This window comes from Knufia obscura, assembly GCF_036327395.1.
Source record: "Knufia obscura strain CCFEE 5817 isolate CBS 148926 chromosome Unknown scaffold_3, whole genome shotgun sequence".
NCBI lineage: Eukaryota > Fungi > Ascomycota > Eurotiomycetes > Chaetothyriales > Trichomeriaceae > Knufia > Knufia obscura.
The window spans coordinates 1,652,349-1,669,915 of NW_027042689.1; the positions used below are offsets into that span (position 1 = coordinate 1,652,349).

At 51.7% G+C, this 17,567-nt stretch overlaps 8 protein-coding genes across 8 annotated transcripts; 2 read left to right on the forward strand and 6 right to left on the reverse strand.

Annotated features, from left to right (window-relative positions):
- Positions 1-47: 47 nt before the first annotated feature.
- On the reverse strand, positions 48-1,448 carry PMZ80_003683 (uncharacterized protein; the record flags this gene model as incomplete). Its single annotated transcript, XM_064872112.1, has 1 exon — positions 48-1,448. The coding sequence occupies one exon, from the start codon at positions 1,446-1,448 to the stop codon at positions 48-50; it is 1,401 nt and encodes a 466-aa protein (XP_064732492.1).
- Positions 1,449-2,194: 746 nt separating this feature from the next.
- PMZ80_003684 (uncharacterized protein) lies at positions 2,195-4,661 on the reverse strand (the record flags this gene model as incomplete). The annotated part of the gene is made up of 2 exons (XM_064872113.1): positions 2,195-2,347; positions 2,397-4,661. The coding sequence occupies 2 exons, from the start codon at positions 4,659-4,661 to the stop codon at positions 2,195-2,197; spliced, it is 2,418 nt and encodes an 805-aa protein (XP_064732493.1).
- A 1,044-nt stretch (positions 4,662-5,705) lies between these two features.
- PMZ80_003685 (uncharacterized protein) lies at positions 5,706-7,202 on the forward strand (the record flags this gene model as incomplete). Its single annotated transcript, XM_064872114.1, has 1 exon — positions 5,706-7,202. One exon carries the CDS (start codon positions 5,706-5,708, stop codon positions 7,200-7,202), a length of 1,497 nt encoding a protein of 498 aa, XP_064732494.1.
- A 442-nt stretch (positions 7,203-7,644) lies between these two features.
- QCR6 (ubiquinol--cytochrome-c reductase subunit 6) lies at positions 7,645-8,237 on the reverse strand (the record flags this gene model as incomplete). The annotated part of the gene is made up of 3 exons (XM_064872115.1): positions 7,645-7,709; positions 7,759-7,881; positions 7,961-8,237. 3 exons carry the CDS (start codon positions 8,235-8,237, stop codon positions 7,645-7,647), a joined length of 465 nt encoding a protein of 154 aa, XP_064732495.1.
- A 1,410-nt stretch (positions 8,238-9,647) lies between these two features.
- PMZ80_003687 (uncharacterized protein) lies at positions 9,648-10,559 on the forward strand (the record flags this gene model as incomplete). The annotated part of the gene is made up of 1 exon (XM_064872116.1): positions 9,648-10,559. The coding sequence occupies one exon, from the start codon at positions 9,648-9,650 to the stop codon at positions 10,557-10,559; it is 912 nt and encodes a 303-aa protein (XP_064732496.1).
- A 706-nt stretch (positions 10,560-11,265) lies between these two features.
- On the reverse strand, positions 11,266-11,872 carry PMZ80_003688 (uncharacterized protein; the record flags this gene model as incomplete). The annotated part of the gene is made up of 2 exons (XM_064872117.1): positions 11,266-11,566; positions 11,664-11,872. The coding sequence occupies 2 exons, from the start codon at positions 11,870-11,872 to the stop codon at positions 11,266-11,268; spliced, it is 510 nt and encodes a 169-aa protein (XP_064732497.1).
- Positions 11,873-12,637: 765 nt separating this feature from the next.
- PMZ80_003689 (uncharacterized protein) lies at positions 12,638-14,632 on the reverse strand (the record flags this gene model as incomplete). The annotated part of the gene is made up of 5 exons (XM_064872118.1): positions 12,638-13,371; positions 13,420-13,752; positions 13,946-14,163; positions 14,211-14,424; positions 14,473-14,632. 5 exons carry the CDS (start codon positions 14,630-14,632, stop codon positions 12,638-12,640), a joined length of 1,659 nt encoding a protein of 552 aa, XP_064732498.1.
- A 527-nt stretch (positions 14,633-15,159) lies between these two features.
- PEX29 (Peroxisome size and maintenance regulator) lies at positions 15,160-16,977 on the reverse strand (the record flags this gene model as incomplete). The annotated part of the gene is made up of 1 exon (XM_064872119.1): positions 15,160-16,977. The coding sequence occupies one exon, from the start codon at positions 16,975-16,977 to the stop codon at positions 15,160-15,162; it is 1,818 nt and encodes a 605-aa protein (XP_064732499.1).
- Between the last annotated feature and the right edge of the window lie 590 nt (positions 16,978-17,567).

Sequence of the window (17,567 nt, forward strand, 5' to 3'; positions counted from 1 at the left end):
CAGAGCGACCGAAACATGTTGCAACAAAAGCTATTGCATGTCCACTCCTAGCAGATATTCCAACGTAATCTCTTTGGGTCTGACGGGTGCTCCTGTTGTTCTTGAGCAGTATCTGCTGCCCTATCTGGCTCTTGCTGTCCCACACCGTTCACCGCAAGGACGTCATCTCCAGCATGGGCGGGAGGAGGACCATCGGAACCGACTGATTGTTGAGACGAGTATGAGAACGAAGAATACGGCGAATATATCGTTGGCTCTAGCATAGTCATCGAGGTCACCGTCGCTGTTGTCTGGTCTGGAGACAGGCTGGTGACAGTCTGATCACTGCTCATTTGAGCATGACGATTACCGGCAGTCTCCTCCGTGCTCAACTCGCAGACCCGGGCAGTCCGGTATTCGGTGCTGCTGGAATTGGCGTGTCGATGGCCGCTCACTCTTGCATCCAACGAGTTTCTCGGTGCTTCAAATGCTCTGAGCTGCGCTTGAAGTATGGCATTTTCGTACCGCTGCTGCCGAAGGGCCTGAACAGCACGTCGCCCATTGCCGAGTGTCTGCTCGGCTGCCGATGCTTCGGTAGTGCGGTGGTCATGTTCTGGCTGTTGCCGAGCAGCGGAGCTATTTCCGCGACGTCGCTGTTGGCTTGCCTGATGCTCGCCACGTTGTTGCCTTGTATCTTCTCTTGCGCAGGCTTTCTCGATTTCTTGGATAGCGTCTTGCAAGCCGCTCGAATCCCTCATACGAGCGAGGGGATGAATGCTGATAGACCATGGACAAATGCCGTGCCCGCTTGCACGATTGCCGAATCTTCCTCTGACCAGCGAACCATCTTCTGCTTGAGTTAGCGGACCTGGCTGGGAAACTCTGATAACACCTCTGGGCAAGCTTGCTCGTCGTGGACTTTGCGGCGGTCTAGGTACCGAGACCGGCATCACTGTTCCCATCATACGTCTGAGGATGTCAGCGGGCGTCTCGGTATGTGCTTGTGTTCCAGTAAGGTCTCTTTGCTGCTGCGGACTGGTAGCGCGACTTCTCTCGTCTTCTATATTGCTTTCAGAGTTGTGTTCGACCTGACGGACTCGTTTCCGAAGTGCTTCTGCCAGGCGGTGAAAGCGTGAAGGTGGCACCAAACGGAGCTCTTGTGCTTCCCTGCTGCCGAACTCTGGCAAACCAGTGGGCGTTGGGCATCGCAAGAGAGCTGGGTGACAGGGAGCTAGTGGATATATAGTGGTCTGAGCAGCGTTCTCAAGAGCGTCTTCAGAAGATTTTGAGCGCACATGTTTCTGGCATTCGTACACCCCTTGAAGTCGGAGGCCACAATCGATGTCGTTGAGCGAGCGTGATCGTGAGTGGCCATTGTCCGGTGAAAACGAGAGGAAGAAGGTTCGATAGCAATGCAATGGTTCTGAACTGACGGCGGCCTCAAATCTCAATCGAGGTTTTTGATGCATGTTTGCAACGAGTGACTTGTGTATTGATGGTTTCAACGAATGCTCTTGTGTCCGCACTAAATGCTGTGCTGACGCTTGATGGAACTCAGAGGCATAGGTGCGTGAACAGCGTGCCTAATCATGCGTCTGCGCGATCAGCCAGGAAAGTACTCCCCTGCAGTGCTCTGCTCCTTCCACGCCCCCGCAGTCGTGAACGCAATTGCCCTGTCTGGTGCAAGGCTTGCCTTTCGATTTGCGTCTTGGGTATTGCCGAACGGACATTGCGCCTGCTCCGAAGCACATCCTGAGAAGAGGGAAGTGATGCAAGACCTAGTTTGGGACAAGTAGGTAACGCTGCCTCTGAGATTCGTGACCAAAGTATAAAATCTGGAGTCTAGCCTGCCCTTGCAGCTAAAATGCGCCCAGTATTCAATACAACTCGAAGGCGACTTTGAACTCCTAATGATCTCAAACGCCAAGTTCTATGTATCCGACTGTCCAAATCATGCAGTCCACCGAATTTGTTCCCAACGTCAATTGCTAACTAGGTAGTCCTTACTCCTCTAATATGCTGTCATCTCGTTATACAGTACACTTTACCTATGCTGACATTCTCCTGCTTTTGGCATCCAACTTCTAAACGCAAATCTAGGTCAAGTGGACTCTGGGCAGACGTCCTCGCATGGCCATGTTCTTCTTGATGCTAGAGATGTGGTGATGCTCATGAAGTGTTCGAACTTCGCAACTCCAAATATGTAGTCGTCATGCTATTCGTTCGTAGGAACCGCAGGTGTTGTTGGGGAAGGCATTGAAGGCGGCATTATAGGCTTCGGCTGTGGCTTCGATGGGGTGCCTTGAGCGGATTCTTTTCTGATACCCCGAAGTATGCCTTCTAATCGTTTTCGTTCTTCTTGCTCGGCCTGAAGTAAAGGTTAGTTTTCCGTCCAAATACGTCGATATAGTACTCACCTTCAGCATCTTCATGCTTTCTGCCCGACTATCTCGCATCATCTTCTTGAACTCATTCTTGAGGACCATAGTAGATGTTGTTTCAGGAGGCAAGTTATTCTTCACTCCCATCCACTTGACCTGATCTTCATTGATTTGTGCTTCCAAGGCTTCGCTTCTATCACGTAGCTCATCAATTACCGCTTCTAGCTTGTCTCGTTCCTTTTCATTATCTATGCTTGCTTTTGTCATTACCTCGTAATCCTCGATGGTGTCTTTGAGCTCTTTCTGAAGAGCATTGACCTTATTTTGAAGCTCAGCACTACCAACGCCCTTCGTCTCATGTGCTTGTGAAAGGAGCTCTAACTCCTGTTGAAGGTCGTTATTTCTGGCTTGCAAGTCGTCAATTTGCTTCCTGATTTCAGGATTCATAGACACGTCGGCTGCACGCTGCGCTCGTGATCCGTATGCGCCGTCAAGCTCAGCCTTGGCCATTGTCAGCTCGGTCTGAAATTGGACGACCTGTGATTCCATGTCCTGCATTTCCTTTTGCAGCGCTTCGAGCTCGTCGTGTTTCTGCTGAGCTTGCAACTCTGCCTGTTCTTTCGCAACAGTAACGTCGTTCAGCTGTTGTAGATGACTTTGTGACTTGAGCTCAAAGTCGTTTTGTATCTTTGCGTGGTCTGCTTGGAGCTCAGTAAAGGCATGCTGCCTAGCTTCGATTTCTTGCGTCAACCTTGCTTCATTCTCTTTCCTTGCATTTCTCTCAGCTTCGAGCGCCTTGCTATCTTGCATGCCAACCTGCTTCTCGAGTAACTGTTCGTTTTGCTTGGCTTGATCGAGCTGTTCCATCAACAGTCCTAGCTGGTCTTGTGTCTGTTGCATGTCCTTGTCGCTCATTGCTTGGAGTTTCTGGGCCTCTTCTAGCTCTTCTGTAAGGTCTCTGATGTGAGCGTCGCGCTGAGCGTCTGATTTCGAGTTGAGCTCTCGCTGCTGCTGTATCTGCCTCGTCAGAATGTCCTTCTGCTCAAGTAGCGTATCAACCCGCTGGTTCAGACGATCGAGCACGGTTGCAGAATATGCTAACTGTGATTGCAAGTCATGCCCGTGGTCTGCATCTTGATCAATGATAGGACTTTTGCTGACAGAGTTCGTTCTTTCCAGCATGCCTTGTAACTTGTTTGTGAGCAAGCCGAGCTCCTCTACAGATTGTCCAGGCGCCTCCCGCGACATTGATTCTTGGGCAGTTCCCAGAGCTTCCAGTCCTTGCGCCATGTACGTCAGGTGTGCTTGTATTTGTGCGCCGACTCTTCCTTGCAGTCCCTCGTCCGTTGAGTCAGGAGGTCGCTCGAAGTGCTCAGCGAGGGGAGCCTGCTGTATCATGCCGTGCAGTTGAGTGTTGAGGTGCTGCAAGCGAAGTGCGACATCCTCAATTGGCTGCACATCCTTGGTAATTCTTCGACTACTTCGAGATGCGAGGTCGTGGACATAGTCTGGAACTTGGTACAGGCTGCGCTCGTCGAAGTCGCTCGCACCATCGGTTCCAGAAAGGCTTCTTGATTGACTAGCCATACTCTCTGGACTCCTCGGCAACTCATTCTTTCTGATGTTCTTCTTCAGGCCGCGATGTGTGAATTGTAAGACACCAGCAGTGTGCTGCATGATTCGACGATCCACTTCTTGTAGTCTCGTTTCCAATATTTTGACGTCTTGGGCCATCTGTTCAACCTTGTCGCTGCTTGAGATCAAGTCCTTTTCCGATTGCATAGTTCCGCTGCTCTTCCTACCGAAAAAGCTCGGTCGCCTCTGCCGTGCATCGTTCACATCATTTGGAGAAAGTCGGGTCATCAGTTGTTCTGCCTCAAACATCTTCTTTTCGAGTCCCAGCTGCCTCTTCGCGCCCTCAACTTTGGTCCGCAGAAAACCTCGTTCTCGCTTCAGGTGTTCTAGCTCTTCGAAAGACAGAATCTCAAAGCTCTTACTGTCCATGATCGCTGTCTCCATTAACAGATGCATGGCCACCGGATCATTCATGTTCAGCATCGTGGACCTTCGAGGCTGTACTGGTCGCGTCTCGTATCTCTGTTCATAGGCGGCAAATGAGCCGTTCTGACTTGGCATCTTGTGCCCGCCATTCTGGTAGTATTGCTGCTGTGGCTGAGATGGTAGTGGTGACTCTTCCGCCGGTCCAGGACCGCTGTATATTGAGCTAGGCACATATCGACTCTGCGTGTCCTCCACACTTGGTGTCGCAGAGTTCCGGATACCAAAGTTGAAGCCCTGCATTTCGGCCACAGAAACTGCTGCTGTGACCTCAATCTAGCTGGGCCTGCTGTCTCGATGCTCAATACCAGCTTCTATCACGAGGCATTATTGTAGTGTCTGCTGTACTCGGATGCTGGGAGAAAGGTTGTCGATAGTACTTGTTGCTCTTGCGCCGCGCGAACTGGTCCGTGCTCCTTCCAAAATCACTTTCAAGTCGGTGATGCAATGCAAATGCAGAGTCCAGGTATAATCGCCTGATAATGAGCGTCGTTGACCCTAGAGTCTGTTGTACAGTAACAGCAATGTTGGTGTTGAGGGCTGGCACGACTCGAAGCCAGAACGGCCTACGACCCCTACTGTACATCGTAATATCCAGGAGAGCGCGTACCCACCGCAGGCGCGATCGCGTCAAGCGTGGATGCGGAATGAGCTTCAACGAGCATTCCTTGCCCGAAAGAGACAGTTGCGGGGTAGCCTATCGACTTGAAAAGCACTTCTCCCCATCTGCCTCGTTACTACTATAGCAAACCCTCTGCTGAACTTGATGACGCTGGGAAGCCGCTGTGTGACATAAAAGCAGGAACGTCCTTACTACCTTGGTTCAATCTACTCATCGGCCTGAGCCAGTACTATGTTTGATGCTCCATATCGACGCTACCTACGAATCACCCACCCATGTACGGTAGGCCGCTATTCTACGGTGCAGCTAGCGCTCCTGATTCGGGACAAGGCGAAATTGAGCTTTCCCCTAACTAAAATGGGCCCTAGCATCTGTCGACGTGACCGGTGTAGAGTACCATAGTAATATCGGGGCCTAACAACTTGCTCATCATGCTTTATATGAAGGTCCGGTGATTCTCTGTACTGATTGTGTACCCTTCACCGTTCTGTGCCTCGCTTCGGACTTAGCAGAAGCTTCCACTCGCATCTTGTCATTGCAAACACTATTCTCGTGCCTTGGGGACGACGTGTCGACGTGGAGGGCTGTGTGCACGAGGAGAATCTAGGTGCATGAATACTCATGAGGAACAAGCTGATGAGTACGATCAACAACAACCGCTCATGATGGGCAACGACGCCGACAGCGGAGTCATTACGACCGTTGACTACAATGGTCAAAGTTCAAGACCATTAGACTCAGACGAGGTTGCTTCCACTCGAGGCCTGACCAGGACCATCTCCGGAAGGTTATCTACACGTTCCCAGGTCAAGTTCAAAGTCTACAAGAGACGCTATTTCGGCCTGTTCCAGCTCGTGCTATTGAACATTGTGGTTTCCTGGGACTGGATCGCACTAGCACCAGTGTCCAGCACGGCAGCGACCTACTTCAACACTACAGAAAGCGTCATCAACTGGCTATCGACCGCTTTCCTCTTTGCTTTCGTGGTCGCAACGCCACTCACATTCTGGGCTCTGAGCAAGCATGGCCCAAAAACGTCAATTGTCATATCCGCCTGCTTCCTTTTAGTCGGAAATTGGATTAAATATGCAGGCGCAAAATCAAACACTTTCGGTGTGGTCATGTTTGGACAGCTTATTATTGGATTTGCACAGCCATTTGTCTTAGCAGCGCCTACGACATATTCAGATCTTTGGTTCAGCCCTGCTGGAAGGACAGCAGCAACAGCCCTAGCGTCGTTATCCAATCCGTTCGGCGCGGCTTTGGGTCAACTCATCTCCCCATTCTGGGTATCAGAGCCCTCAGACATACGCAACTCAGTGCTCTGGGTAAGCATCATCGCCAGTGTAGCAGCCCTTCCATCATTTTTCATTCCGCGGAAGCCACCCACCCCACCAGCGCCGAACATGGAAACATTGTTAGCAGCAGATCACCCATCTGCAAAATCGATCAAGCACGACCTCCAAGTCCTCGCCAAGTCGATTGAGTTCTGGCTTGTCTTCATCCCATTCGCAGTCTACGTCGGCTTCTTCAACGCCTTCTCTTCACTACTAAACCAGATCCTCGAGCCACACGGCTTCAGCGAAGACGACGCCGGCATCGCAGGCGCCGTGCTAATCGTAGTTGGGCTCGTCACATCAGCAATCACAAGTCCGCTAAACGACAAGTACAAGTTCTACCTCTGGTTCATTCGCGCGGCAGTGCCAATGATAGCAGTCATGTATCTAATCTTCATTTTCGCGCCGCCTACGAGCAGTATCCCCTACGTCTACGTGGTGTGTGCACTACTCGGTGCGGCGAGCTTCGGGCTTGTACCCGTGGTACTTGAGTTCTTAGTCGAAATTCTACACCCTACGAGTCCGAGTGTATCGAGCTCACTATGCTGGTCGGGCGGACAGTTGCTGGGCGGCATCTTCATTGTCATTATGGATGCGCTGAAGGCTGGAGATCAGGGAAGTCCGCCGGGGAATATGCATCGTGCGTTGATCTTTCAGGCCGTTATAGCTATGATTGTTATGCCATTGCCGTTATGTTTGGGGCTGTTCGGTAGGAAAGGGATGGTCAGGCTCAAGAGATGGGAGAATGAACAGACAAGCGCGACGGAGCGGGAAAGAGATCCTGATGTGCTTAATAGGGAGAGCTATGATACGCTTGAGGCATAGGATGTCTGGCAGGTTCATCTACGCTCCGTTTTGGCAGGTCAATCAAATTTTTTGCACGTTCCCATATTGGCTGGCGGATACATCTACATTCTGTGTCGGTGGTCAATTCGATTTTCTTGCATGGTGTCCCACTTTGATCTTGTATTACTGCTTGTTGTCCAGCAGTCGCGCTGATCGTCGTTGAAATCTGGCGATACACTCCAGAGGACACATGTAGGGATCAAATGCAGGTCTTCCAATCATGCCGAAGCATGCGTGCGGCGTGTTCATCTGGAAAGAATCTATTGTATCATCGTTCATGCTAGGGTTCTGTACAGCGGTATGTTTATGTAAGGAAGCCGACCTCCATGATGCGAGCAGATTGATAAGTTGTCTCGGATTTGCTGGCTGAAATATGCAGTCGTTGGCCTGAAAGAGGGACGTCGAGAGAGCTCGTGAGTGCTCACTTGAGCATCTTGAAGAGCTTAGGGGCGGCGCACTGGGTGGCACAATGTTGTAGGTGGAAGACTGGTGGCGCGTCAGCATAATTCCCGTGAGAATAGCACTCTCAACCTACACTCCTCAACACAATCCTCCTTTGGTCCCTTATAGCTCTCATCCTCCTGCTGAGCAGTAACTCGCTCGACACACTCCTGGTAGTGGTGCTTGTAGCCAATGCATCCGGCAGATCGGGCGCATTCTACAGTTCAAAGATTAGTCCAACGTTCAGCGCAAGGCATTCCGAGCAGTCAAGCTCTTTCGCTGTAATATGTACTGACCTTCTTCCAGCTTTGGTTTTGGATCCTCTGGCTCTTCTTCCTCTTCCTCCTCCTCCTCCTCCTCTTCTTCCTCCTCATCGTCACCACCCTCCTCAGCGTCATCTCCACCTTCGCTAGCTTCCTCACCACCTTCTTCCTTGTCTTCAGATTTGTCCTCAGATTCACCCTCACCCTCGTCCTTGCTCTCCTCGTCGTCGTCAGCAGGAGCTTCGGCGTGAGCGTCCTGCGGCCATGGCAAGGACTCCAAGATGTCCGAGAAGAAGTCTGCGATTCCCATCTTGAGATGTCGATGGCTCGCTAAGAGCTCTGAATGTATAAGGGGGTGAGATGAGCGTATTCAGCTTCGCAAAGTCATGGCAAGAATCACGCAGCTTCAACTTTTGGCGTTGCAGGGGAAGCTACCGATTAGTCTAATTCTGATTGGGCAGGCACTGGCGGCTTGGCGATCGGTCCCGACTTCCTTCACGAGACGAGGCCACCGACCTCTTGTGCTTTGCTTCACGCCATGAAGTCCTCGAGCGACTACCGAGTCATCTTCCACAACCTCACGGGCGTCGGAGTTGGCTACACTGAGGTATGCATTGAATTCAGGTCCGCCACTCTAGTATGCCGTCTACCCGAGCCTGCGCTACGATGACCTATGCCCGTCTTTGTTCTCGAGGAATGTACTCAATCACGGTCAGCATTCCTCGGATCTTCACAAGCTCTTTGTTCACGTGCGGGAGTCTCTCCCGTCAGGTAAGTGAGCACGGTTGTCATGGCTACTTTCTGCTATGCGCCGAGTTCGTTGTTTTCGTTACAGCACGGTTGCGGCCATGCCTTTGCCAGAACCTCATTTTCGGATGCCTGCCTTACTTCTTGCTACGATTCGTACGATTCCCTGACTGACCGGCTGTTATGCTCTTTGACTCACCTTGAGCCCACTGTGTGAAGACGGATCATATTAAGCGAAGACTCGACACGATGCGGTTATTCTCCTGGGGTATGCTAGCAGTCGGCTTTCTGGTGGCAGCTGTGCAGGCGCAGTCTGTACCTTCAGTTGCGGACGATGCGGTGACAGCGTCCGGCGTCAATGTTGCGAACGTCCCAGACTGTGCGGTAAGCACGCCAAAGTCCTGAATCCTGGATAAGCTGACCGAGATCCAGAAAGTATGCTTGAGCAACTCGACGTCGTATGCCACCGACTGTACTCAAATCGATGTCAAATGTCTTTGTAACAGTCCCTCATATGTCAGCGCTCTCTCCTGCTGTCTTGCGTCAAATTGCGACGCAGCAGATCAGCAAAGTACGTACCACCATGGGCCCAGATTGAGAACTTGCTAATATATCGAAGCTGCTATTCAATTTAACATACAAGAATGTGCAGCGGTCAACTCAACAGCGCCAAATTTCGTAGGCTGCTCTCCTTTCAGCCTAACTACTGGAGGAGCAAACAGTAAGACTGCCTCTTCGACCTCGAGCGAAAACACAGCAGCGACAACTATCACTGGAGCTCTTGCAACCATACCAGTGGCTTACACAAATACAAAAATAAGTACGGCAACCTTCAGTGGTTCCATACTTACAGGATCCTGCACTGTGCCTCTATTTGCAGAAATCACAGATCAGGCACAGAGTGTATTCCAATTCCCACAAGTTGGGTGTGCGCTGAACAGGGGCAGTTGTTGCCCATTCGACCCGAACAAATATGCAGGCCTTACCAAATGCCCAAGTGACTACGCCACAGTATCAGGCGCATGCTGTCCAAAGTAAGCACCATTACATCCCTGCTCGTTCAAATCTAACCACAAACAGCGGCTACTCAGTCTACTATACCGCCCTAGGCGCCGAAACCCCTTGCTATTCCAAACCCACCAAAACATACCTCCCCGCCACAAGCGCAACAGCCACTGGCGTCACTGTGATAACCGACACAGTCTTCAGCCGCCGCTACACCCTTGTCCAACCACCCAAACCGACCCTCCCAACAGGTGGCATAGTAGGCATAACCGTCAACGCCGTGCTCTTCGCCGCCGCCCCCTTCATCATCCTCTGGCTCGTCCGCCGCCGCAAAGCAAAGAAAGCCGCTAAACACCAGCGAGAATCCACAGGTGCCACCTTTCCACCCGTTGAACCAACACTCCTGCCACAACAGATGAGCGAAATTCCCGCCGACACAACCTCCCCAACCACACCCCACGAACTCGCCTCCCCCGAAACAGGAGTCAACACCCCCGCCACAATGTCCATGAAAGGCATGCCCTACCCCTCCGGCCTGACCCAAAACACGCCCTCCTCCCCACCCGCCTACGAAGTCCCCGGCTCAACACCCTCCGATCTCGCCTCCTCAATGGCCTTCGAAATGCCTGGAAGCACATACATCCACGAGCACCACCCCGCCTTCGGCGGCAGCTCAACAGACCTCAGCCGTGCGAGTCCACCACGGACACCACCTCGCTCACCAGCTCAAACGGCGAGTACACGGAGTCCGGTGTTGAGTCCGTCAAGCCCGTTCAGAACGGATAGTCCGGGGACGAGTAATATTGTTATTACGCCGTTGGGGAGTCCGAGGCCGTTGAATGGTGATAGTCCTGGGACGAGGTTTAGGGAGCAGATGTAGGGGGTGGGTGGTTGGTTGTTGATTGGTTCGATGTATTGTAGTATTTATTGGCATTTTTGGTGTTTTTTCTTAATGCATATCATTTGTTAGATTTTGTCATCTTTGCATTTGACTCTCTTCGTAATGGTGATCAAGCTAAGATCGACTGATAACGAGGATGAGTGTGATAGCCTAGACACACTGTGTGGTCCAATCTTTGAAGTACCTCGCTTGAATTGCATTGCAGTGGCTGAGTCAGACACTGCACCACGACTAGCAAGACCTCAGTGCAGGGCCCCGGGAAAGGTAACTACGAAAACGCCACAGAAGCCTTGGGGTTGTTTGCATAATGCCTGGGTTATAGAAGTACCGTGTCGATACTGAGTCAGAGCATTGAGATTAGGGGAAAGAACATGACTGAGCAGGAGAATCTTGTCCATTTGCTATCTATCTTTACAAGATGAATTCTGCTGAACTCCTCTTCGCTTAGGCAGTGCATCCACACCTGATGATTTATAGACGGGTTTTCGTGGAGTTGATTTTGAGACGGTCGAGTGACACCGCGTATTGAAGCTGTCGACGAATGAGGCATACCTCAGCACTCAAATCAAGTACTGTATTCGTAATGTCTCTCTTGCCCCCTCCTAGCATCTTCACCTCAACCACCATTTCACCACGTCATCATCCACTCCCCTCCCCCTGCTACCTCCTATCCCTCAACACCTACCTAATACTGCCTCGCCGCCTGCTGACAAGCCTTCAACTGCTCCATATACCACCCACAAATGTTCATATCCCCACCATTCTGATTCATACAGCTAGTAAAGCTCTTGATATCGTTCGCGCAGGGACCACTTGCCTCCTGTGCCGCGCTAGCATTAGTGTTGTATGCACCACCAGCCTGAGCGAAGTTGTCCTGGGCAGGTTGAGCATATTGATCTGCAGCTGGTGCCTGTGCGGCTTGGGAAGAACCACCGCCGAAGAAGCCGCCGATTGCGTGGCCGATTGAGGAGCCGACTGCGACACCGCTGTGTACATATGTCAGTAACTACTTAAGTCTTGATGAGGGAGGAGTGATCGAGCTCGCCACTCGATGCTCGTATATGGGATGGGAAGGAGACTCACGCAGCGGTACTAGCCATCTGACCGAACAGACCCGGGCTCTGAGACTGAGTAGGGGCTTGAGCAGCGGGTGCTTGGTGTGGAGGGGCAGCCGGGGCAGTAGACATCGGTCGCTGCTGTTGCTGGTTCGGTGCGGATCGAGCTGGGGGTGCAGCTTGGGGGCGGTTTGGGGCACTTCGTGCTGGGGCGGCGCCGCCTCTTGATCGTGGCATTTTGGTTGTATGGTTGAGTTGATTTGATTGAGAGAAGTAGTGGTATTTACTGTTCGAGGTTCGAAGTTGTGGTTGATGGATGGATGGATAGGATGTGCTTTGAAGACGTAGGCAAGGATGCAGATGAGATGAAATGAATGAGATGTACTTGTTCACTAGCGTGATCTGGCTGAGCCCGAGGCTGCTTCCAGAAGACCGGAGCTTTGAAGTGACCAATCAGAATCACTTTTATTTCACGTTCCAGAGACAGAATATGTACAGAGCTTTTTTCCACGGCTATTGCTACTACAGTGCTATCATGCTTGAGTCTAATGTGAAGATACACTCCGAAGATGGCCATCGACCTAATCTCGGCCACCGCACAGGGCGACCTACCACGCTCGAACCAAAAGAATTGCTTTTTGTTAATTTGTCAATCTGTTAGTAAAATACATTTGACCCTTTGAAAGGTCCGCATATCTCCAAGCATTAGTACTACTCAGCAACAAATGCGTCCTCACGAAGGAGCACGCACATTTCTAGCTGATAACCAGAGGAATATTCTCCTTCAGCCTTCACCTTTCGTGTACTTGTAGTCCCCACGCTGCACTTGTCTCTCTACCCTTCTTCGATCTTCACTCCACGCATACCTGTCTTGTTCGTAGCACGCTGGCCTTCTTGTTTGATGTCTTCGATCTTCACTTCAACACGCACAGCATCTCTCTGCGCCTCTGCTTTGACTTCTCTCCCTGTCTCTGCCTTGTAGCCCGCCCGACCACTATCCTCTTAAGCTGGTGGTGGAGGAGGCGGCACGTCTCCTGATGGTGGTGGAGGGGGGGCATTCGGATCAGCTGGAGGAGGCGGTGGGGCTTGAGAGTATTGCTGCAAGAACGAGCTCAAATCAGCACTTAACCCAGCAGGAGGTGCTGGTGGCTGTTCGTAGCCATTTTGACCATAACCTTGCTGTGGGTAACCACCATAGCCATAGTCTTGTGACGGTGGAGGTGGAGGAGCTTGCTGTTGCCATGGAGCAGCACCGCCGCCAGGAGGGCCATAGTTGTTGTAGCTGTCTTGACGTGGTGCCTGCTGCTGCCAAGGCGCAACGCCAGCACCTTGCTCGTAGCCTCCTCGGTCTTGTTGGTCGCGTTGCCAAAGTGCAGCTCCGCCTGCACCCGGTGCTGCTGGTGCTGGTCTGTCCCATGGATTCTTTGGTGCGGCTCCGTAGCCAGCTGGATCGTAACCGCCTTGTCCGCTCTCGAGATAGCCTGCTGGGCCGCCGTTGGATGGGTTTCCAGACAACTCTTGCATGAAGTTCTCCATCTCTCGGTCGACTGCATCGCCGGGCCCGATTCTTCTTTGTGGAGGACCGCCAGGAAGAGCGTTGCGTGGATCGCTGCCTCGCTGTCGGTCGGGACAATCTCGTGCCATATGACCAGCGTTTCCACAAACTCGGCAAATGATATTGGCAGTGAAGTTCTTCTGCTCGGGGCAGTCGTACTTTCGGTGACCAATTTGTCCACCTAGCAAGGAGTTAGCAGATATCAATCTTTCACGAGGTTGTGACTTACAGTTCTGGCAAGCTTGGTTCTCATCGTCTCGGAGGGTACCGTTGAGTGCAGCAAGCTCTCGCAGCTGGTTGCGCTTGAGCTCGTTCTGGCCTTCGGGGATAGAGGCAGCAGTCTCGATGACATTGTGGACAAGTTGCTTCGCTTTGTTGACCTTCTCTTCGGTCTCTGCCATGATCAAGCAGTGTAGATCCTCCTCTTGATTGCTGGTATGAGCTGCGTCAGATCGACCTTTTCCTTCCTTGACAGAGCCTTTGCCTCGAATCGCAATTTTGGCGCCGGATTCGGTTTCCATTTTCTTGAGAGTGTTACCACGAGGTCCAATCAGTAGACCAACTTGTTAAGAGAAGAGCTAGGTGTTAGTATGTGAGTTCTTGTAAAGCGAAAGGTGAACAAAAGGGCAGAATGTTAGCACAGGCTTCCGAATCGACCACTTGCGAGACCAGCTCAGCAAGTATCATTAGATCGATCGTGGCACTGCTTACAACAGAAAGTGCTGGGAATAGTGTTAGGAGGTTAGCAATCATACTGAAGTTAATTTCTGGATAGTCGTTAACAGGCACATAGACTTTCTCCTGTGTTTTAGTAGGTCGTCTGTAGTCAGATGGCGGGTGGTAGTTCGGGATGACCTTCATCGCCTTCTCCACGAGCTTGTGTCGTTCATCTTCGAGTCGCTTTCGGTATCGGTATTCTCGAGTGTTGACACGGCGACCGAAGTTGTCGTACTGTGGAGGAGGAGAGGGAGATCTAGGCAAGTTAGCAGGGACAATTGGATATTGGAGCAATGAACATACCGATCTCCATCTGCTGGCACAACATCGTTGATTCGCAACTTCTGACTGATCTCTTCGATTCGCAGGTGCAGAGTGTAAGCTTCTAGCTGTTCAGATGTCATGTTTGCCTGAATCATGGTTGGCAGGCCCATCAAGCCCGCGGCCTTATTGTCTGTCGCATCACCCCATCGGTTGCGCTTCTTACGACGCTTCACGCCGTCGGCAGCAGGTTCAGCTGAGATGATGTTAGTATATTGCAATAGCAGAATAGTACAAGACTTACCTCTGGGAGGACTGCGACCACGCTTGCTCGAGTATGAATCCTCTCGGACTGCATATGAGCTACCGTTTCGCGAGTCTCCGGCATCATCCCCTCCAAACCGACGTCGATTCCCCAATGGGATGTTGTTTGAGCCTGTAATGCCCTGGTTGCGCCACGACATCTTTGCGCGTTATGGTTGATGGTAACTGGAAGTTGTAAAGTGGAGAGAATAATTGCGACGGGAAGAAGTTCAACTTCAAGTTGCGCAGGCAAGACCACTTTAGGGGCTTGCTTGTTTGGTCTTAGTGCATTTCCACCCGGGCCAGTGCCAGTGGTTCCCATCCCCAAGCCTGCTAGTAGTGCCGACACTTCCTCGCTCTGCTCGCCGTCGTTGACTGACATCTTATGCCGCTGATAACACGGGCAATATTGCACTTGCTATGCGACAGTAGGTGAAGGTTTGTATTCGCTATGACCACTCTCAGTGGAACTTCTTTTTCGGTGGTGCAAGTGGTCTTGACTGTGCAGTGTGCAGCGTCCACGAGACACCGGTCACGACCCGATTTTATTCACGAAGGTCGTCTTATTAATATGACAACTCGCAACTGGCTCTCTAAGGTCATGACTTCATGTATTCAAGTATTGTGTCTTCTTGAAGACCTGAACATTGCAATGCTCTGACACTCTTCGGTCAGGCGCAACTAATCACTAAACCCCTTCATGGCTAGCCACCTCTCTCCTCCTTACAACTCGTACCCATCGCCGCCTCCTCCATTCGCCGGTTCTGCCTCTACCTCCGGACTTGATGTGCTCCTCCCAGTCCTTCTCTCCCTGGCTCGCTTTGTCTTTCCGCGCCTTCCTCAGGTTTTGCTTGGCCTTCTCTTTCTCATCTTTGGAATCGTGGTTATCGAAATTGTAGTCACCATAAGCCAGCCATACCTCTTCATCCCGCTCCAGACCAGTCTTCGTGTCCGTTGACGCTGGCGGTAAATCCCAGACCCATCCACCGAAGTCGGCGTTGGCGGACTCCCGACGTTGTTGCAATGCTTCACTATGCATGACATCATATTCGACGCCTACAATAAGACGGTCGGCAACCCACTCGCCTGCTTCGAGGTCGAGTTCCCATTTTGGCGTATGCCAGGCCCATCCCTGAGGTGGCTGCACGTCCTCAAAGAAGCGCGAACCCTTTGGCCTGGAACCGGATATACGGGCCGGTGACAAGGGGTCATACGGTGTAGCTGTGTAGACATGAGGCTGCCACTCCGCAGCTGATACGTTACCGTGAGAATTGTATAGCGAGGACGATGAAGAGCTACCTGGTGGCAACAGTGCTCGGTGTTGCAGTTCGAAGATCTCAACCTCTGCTGTTTCAGGAGCAGTAGAGAGTGTGATCTCGGACAAGGAGGTGAGTGTGCTTTGAATTGCGCGCGTTGTTGGATTATTGGGTATAGGTAGACCGTGGAACGTCGGCGGCCTCCCAGAGGACGTTGAAATGTTCGATTGCAAGCTGTCTGAATACTCTGCCGCCTTGCGCTGCGCCTTCTTTTGCTGCTTGGCAAGCCATTTTTGTGCTCGTGGATGTCCAGAAATCGTCGCCGACCACCCTCCAATCAGTAGCACTCCACGGATTGGGAGCAGCTGCGCGGAAATGAAGAGGATGCACGTTAGGAGGAATAGGTAGAGAAAGATCATGGATGAGTAGACCTCGTCGGAGAAATTGGTGGCTGGTGCTATGTATTGTACAAGAATATCATGGACGTTGGAGAAATCGGCCATTGTGTTCTGAAGATCGCGCATGTTGCGGAAGAAGTCTTTCGAAGTCTCTGCAGCTGGCCGAATGGTCCTAGCAGGCGCCAGTGGAGGACCAGTATAGCTGTAGGTGGTGAACTGATCCGACTTCGCCGAGGACGACTTCGGTGGTGGAGGTGGTGGATGGCGAGCAATAAATGCTGGCACCATGATGAACAACAAAGCAACAGCTAGTGGTAGCACTATCAGCAGATACGGGTCGAGGCATACAAAGGTGTAGACAGCAAGGAAAGAGAGCGTATGTGTCGTGGTGTTCCACATGAAAAGCCGGATGAGGCTGTTCTGGAACACGAAGACAATTCCAATTCGTGCATTAAACCGTCGAAAGTTGTTGGACATGGTGCCCAAACTGAACGCTGGACGGCTGACGTATTGCGATGACCGGCGGTCGACCTTGACGTCCTCTTCAGCTTCATCGAAGCCTTCTATTGGGACAACCTGTTCAAGAAGCTTGTTGAAGAGTCTATCCTGGATCGATGGCTTCCCTGTAGGACTATTGGATGTGGCTTTCTCAGATGTGACCCCATGGAGTTCTTGAGCTTTCTCACGCATCCGGCTGGCAGATACCTTCCGTCGAAAACGTGAGCCTCGGGATACTCTGCTTGTGTCTGTGTCTGCATCTGAGGACTCGGCATCAATATCATCGTGTGTTACCGTAAGAAGAGGCAGTGGTTCATCGCGGTTGGCGAAGGCGTCTGCAGTGAATTCATCCATGATGCCGATCAAATTGGGGGTTTCAGAACATCGTCGACTGCTTTCTGTCAGTTGACCTTCGTTTGCCTTTACTATAATGAACGATAGTCGTCGTTGTTAGAATGCCGAACAAGTGTCGTCATTGTTCACGTTCTTGTCAGCGCTGCGAGGCACGAGGCTACGACAGGGGAGCCGCGACCGCCTGCCAGTAAACAAGCATCGACTCTGCTACGGAGGTGCCGAGGGAGCGCTGTCAGGGCAACTTTTACCTGGAGCCTCCGCTTTAGTCCAGATTGACGCCTCCGTAGATCATCCCGCTGCGGCCCTTCAGGGGTCAGGGGACGAGATGTTGCCTTGCAGAGAACAATCTGGAGCGTACAACGAAGACCAAAATTCTTCGACCCGTGATCTCAAGAAGCGAGTGCAAGTATCGTAACTCTCTGTTACTTGAGAAGCTCGACCGCGTTCGTGTTCACATATCATGGTGTGCTCTCCGCTGTGACATTCGACAGAGCCTGAAGAGAGTGATTTGGGCGCGCTGGTGATGCACGAGCTTCAATGCACATGGTGTGCCGCTAGATTAATGGCCATGAGCACCTTGCATAAGAAGC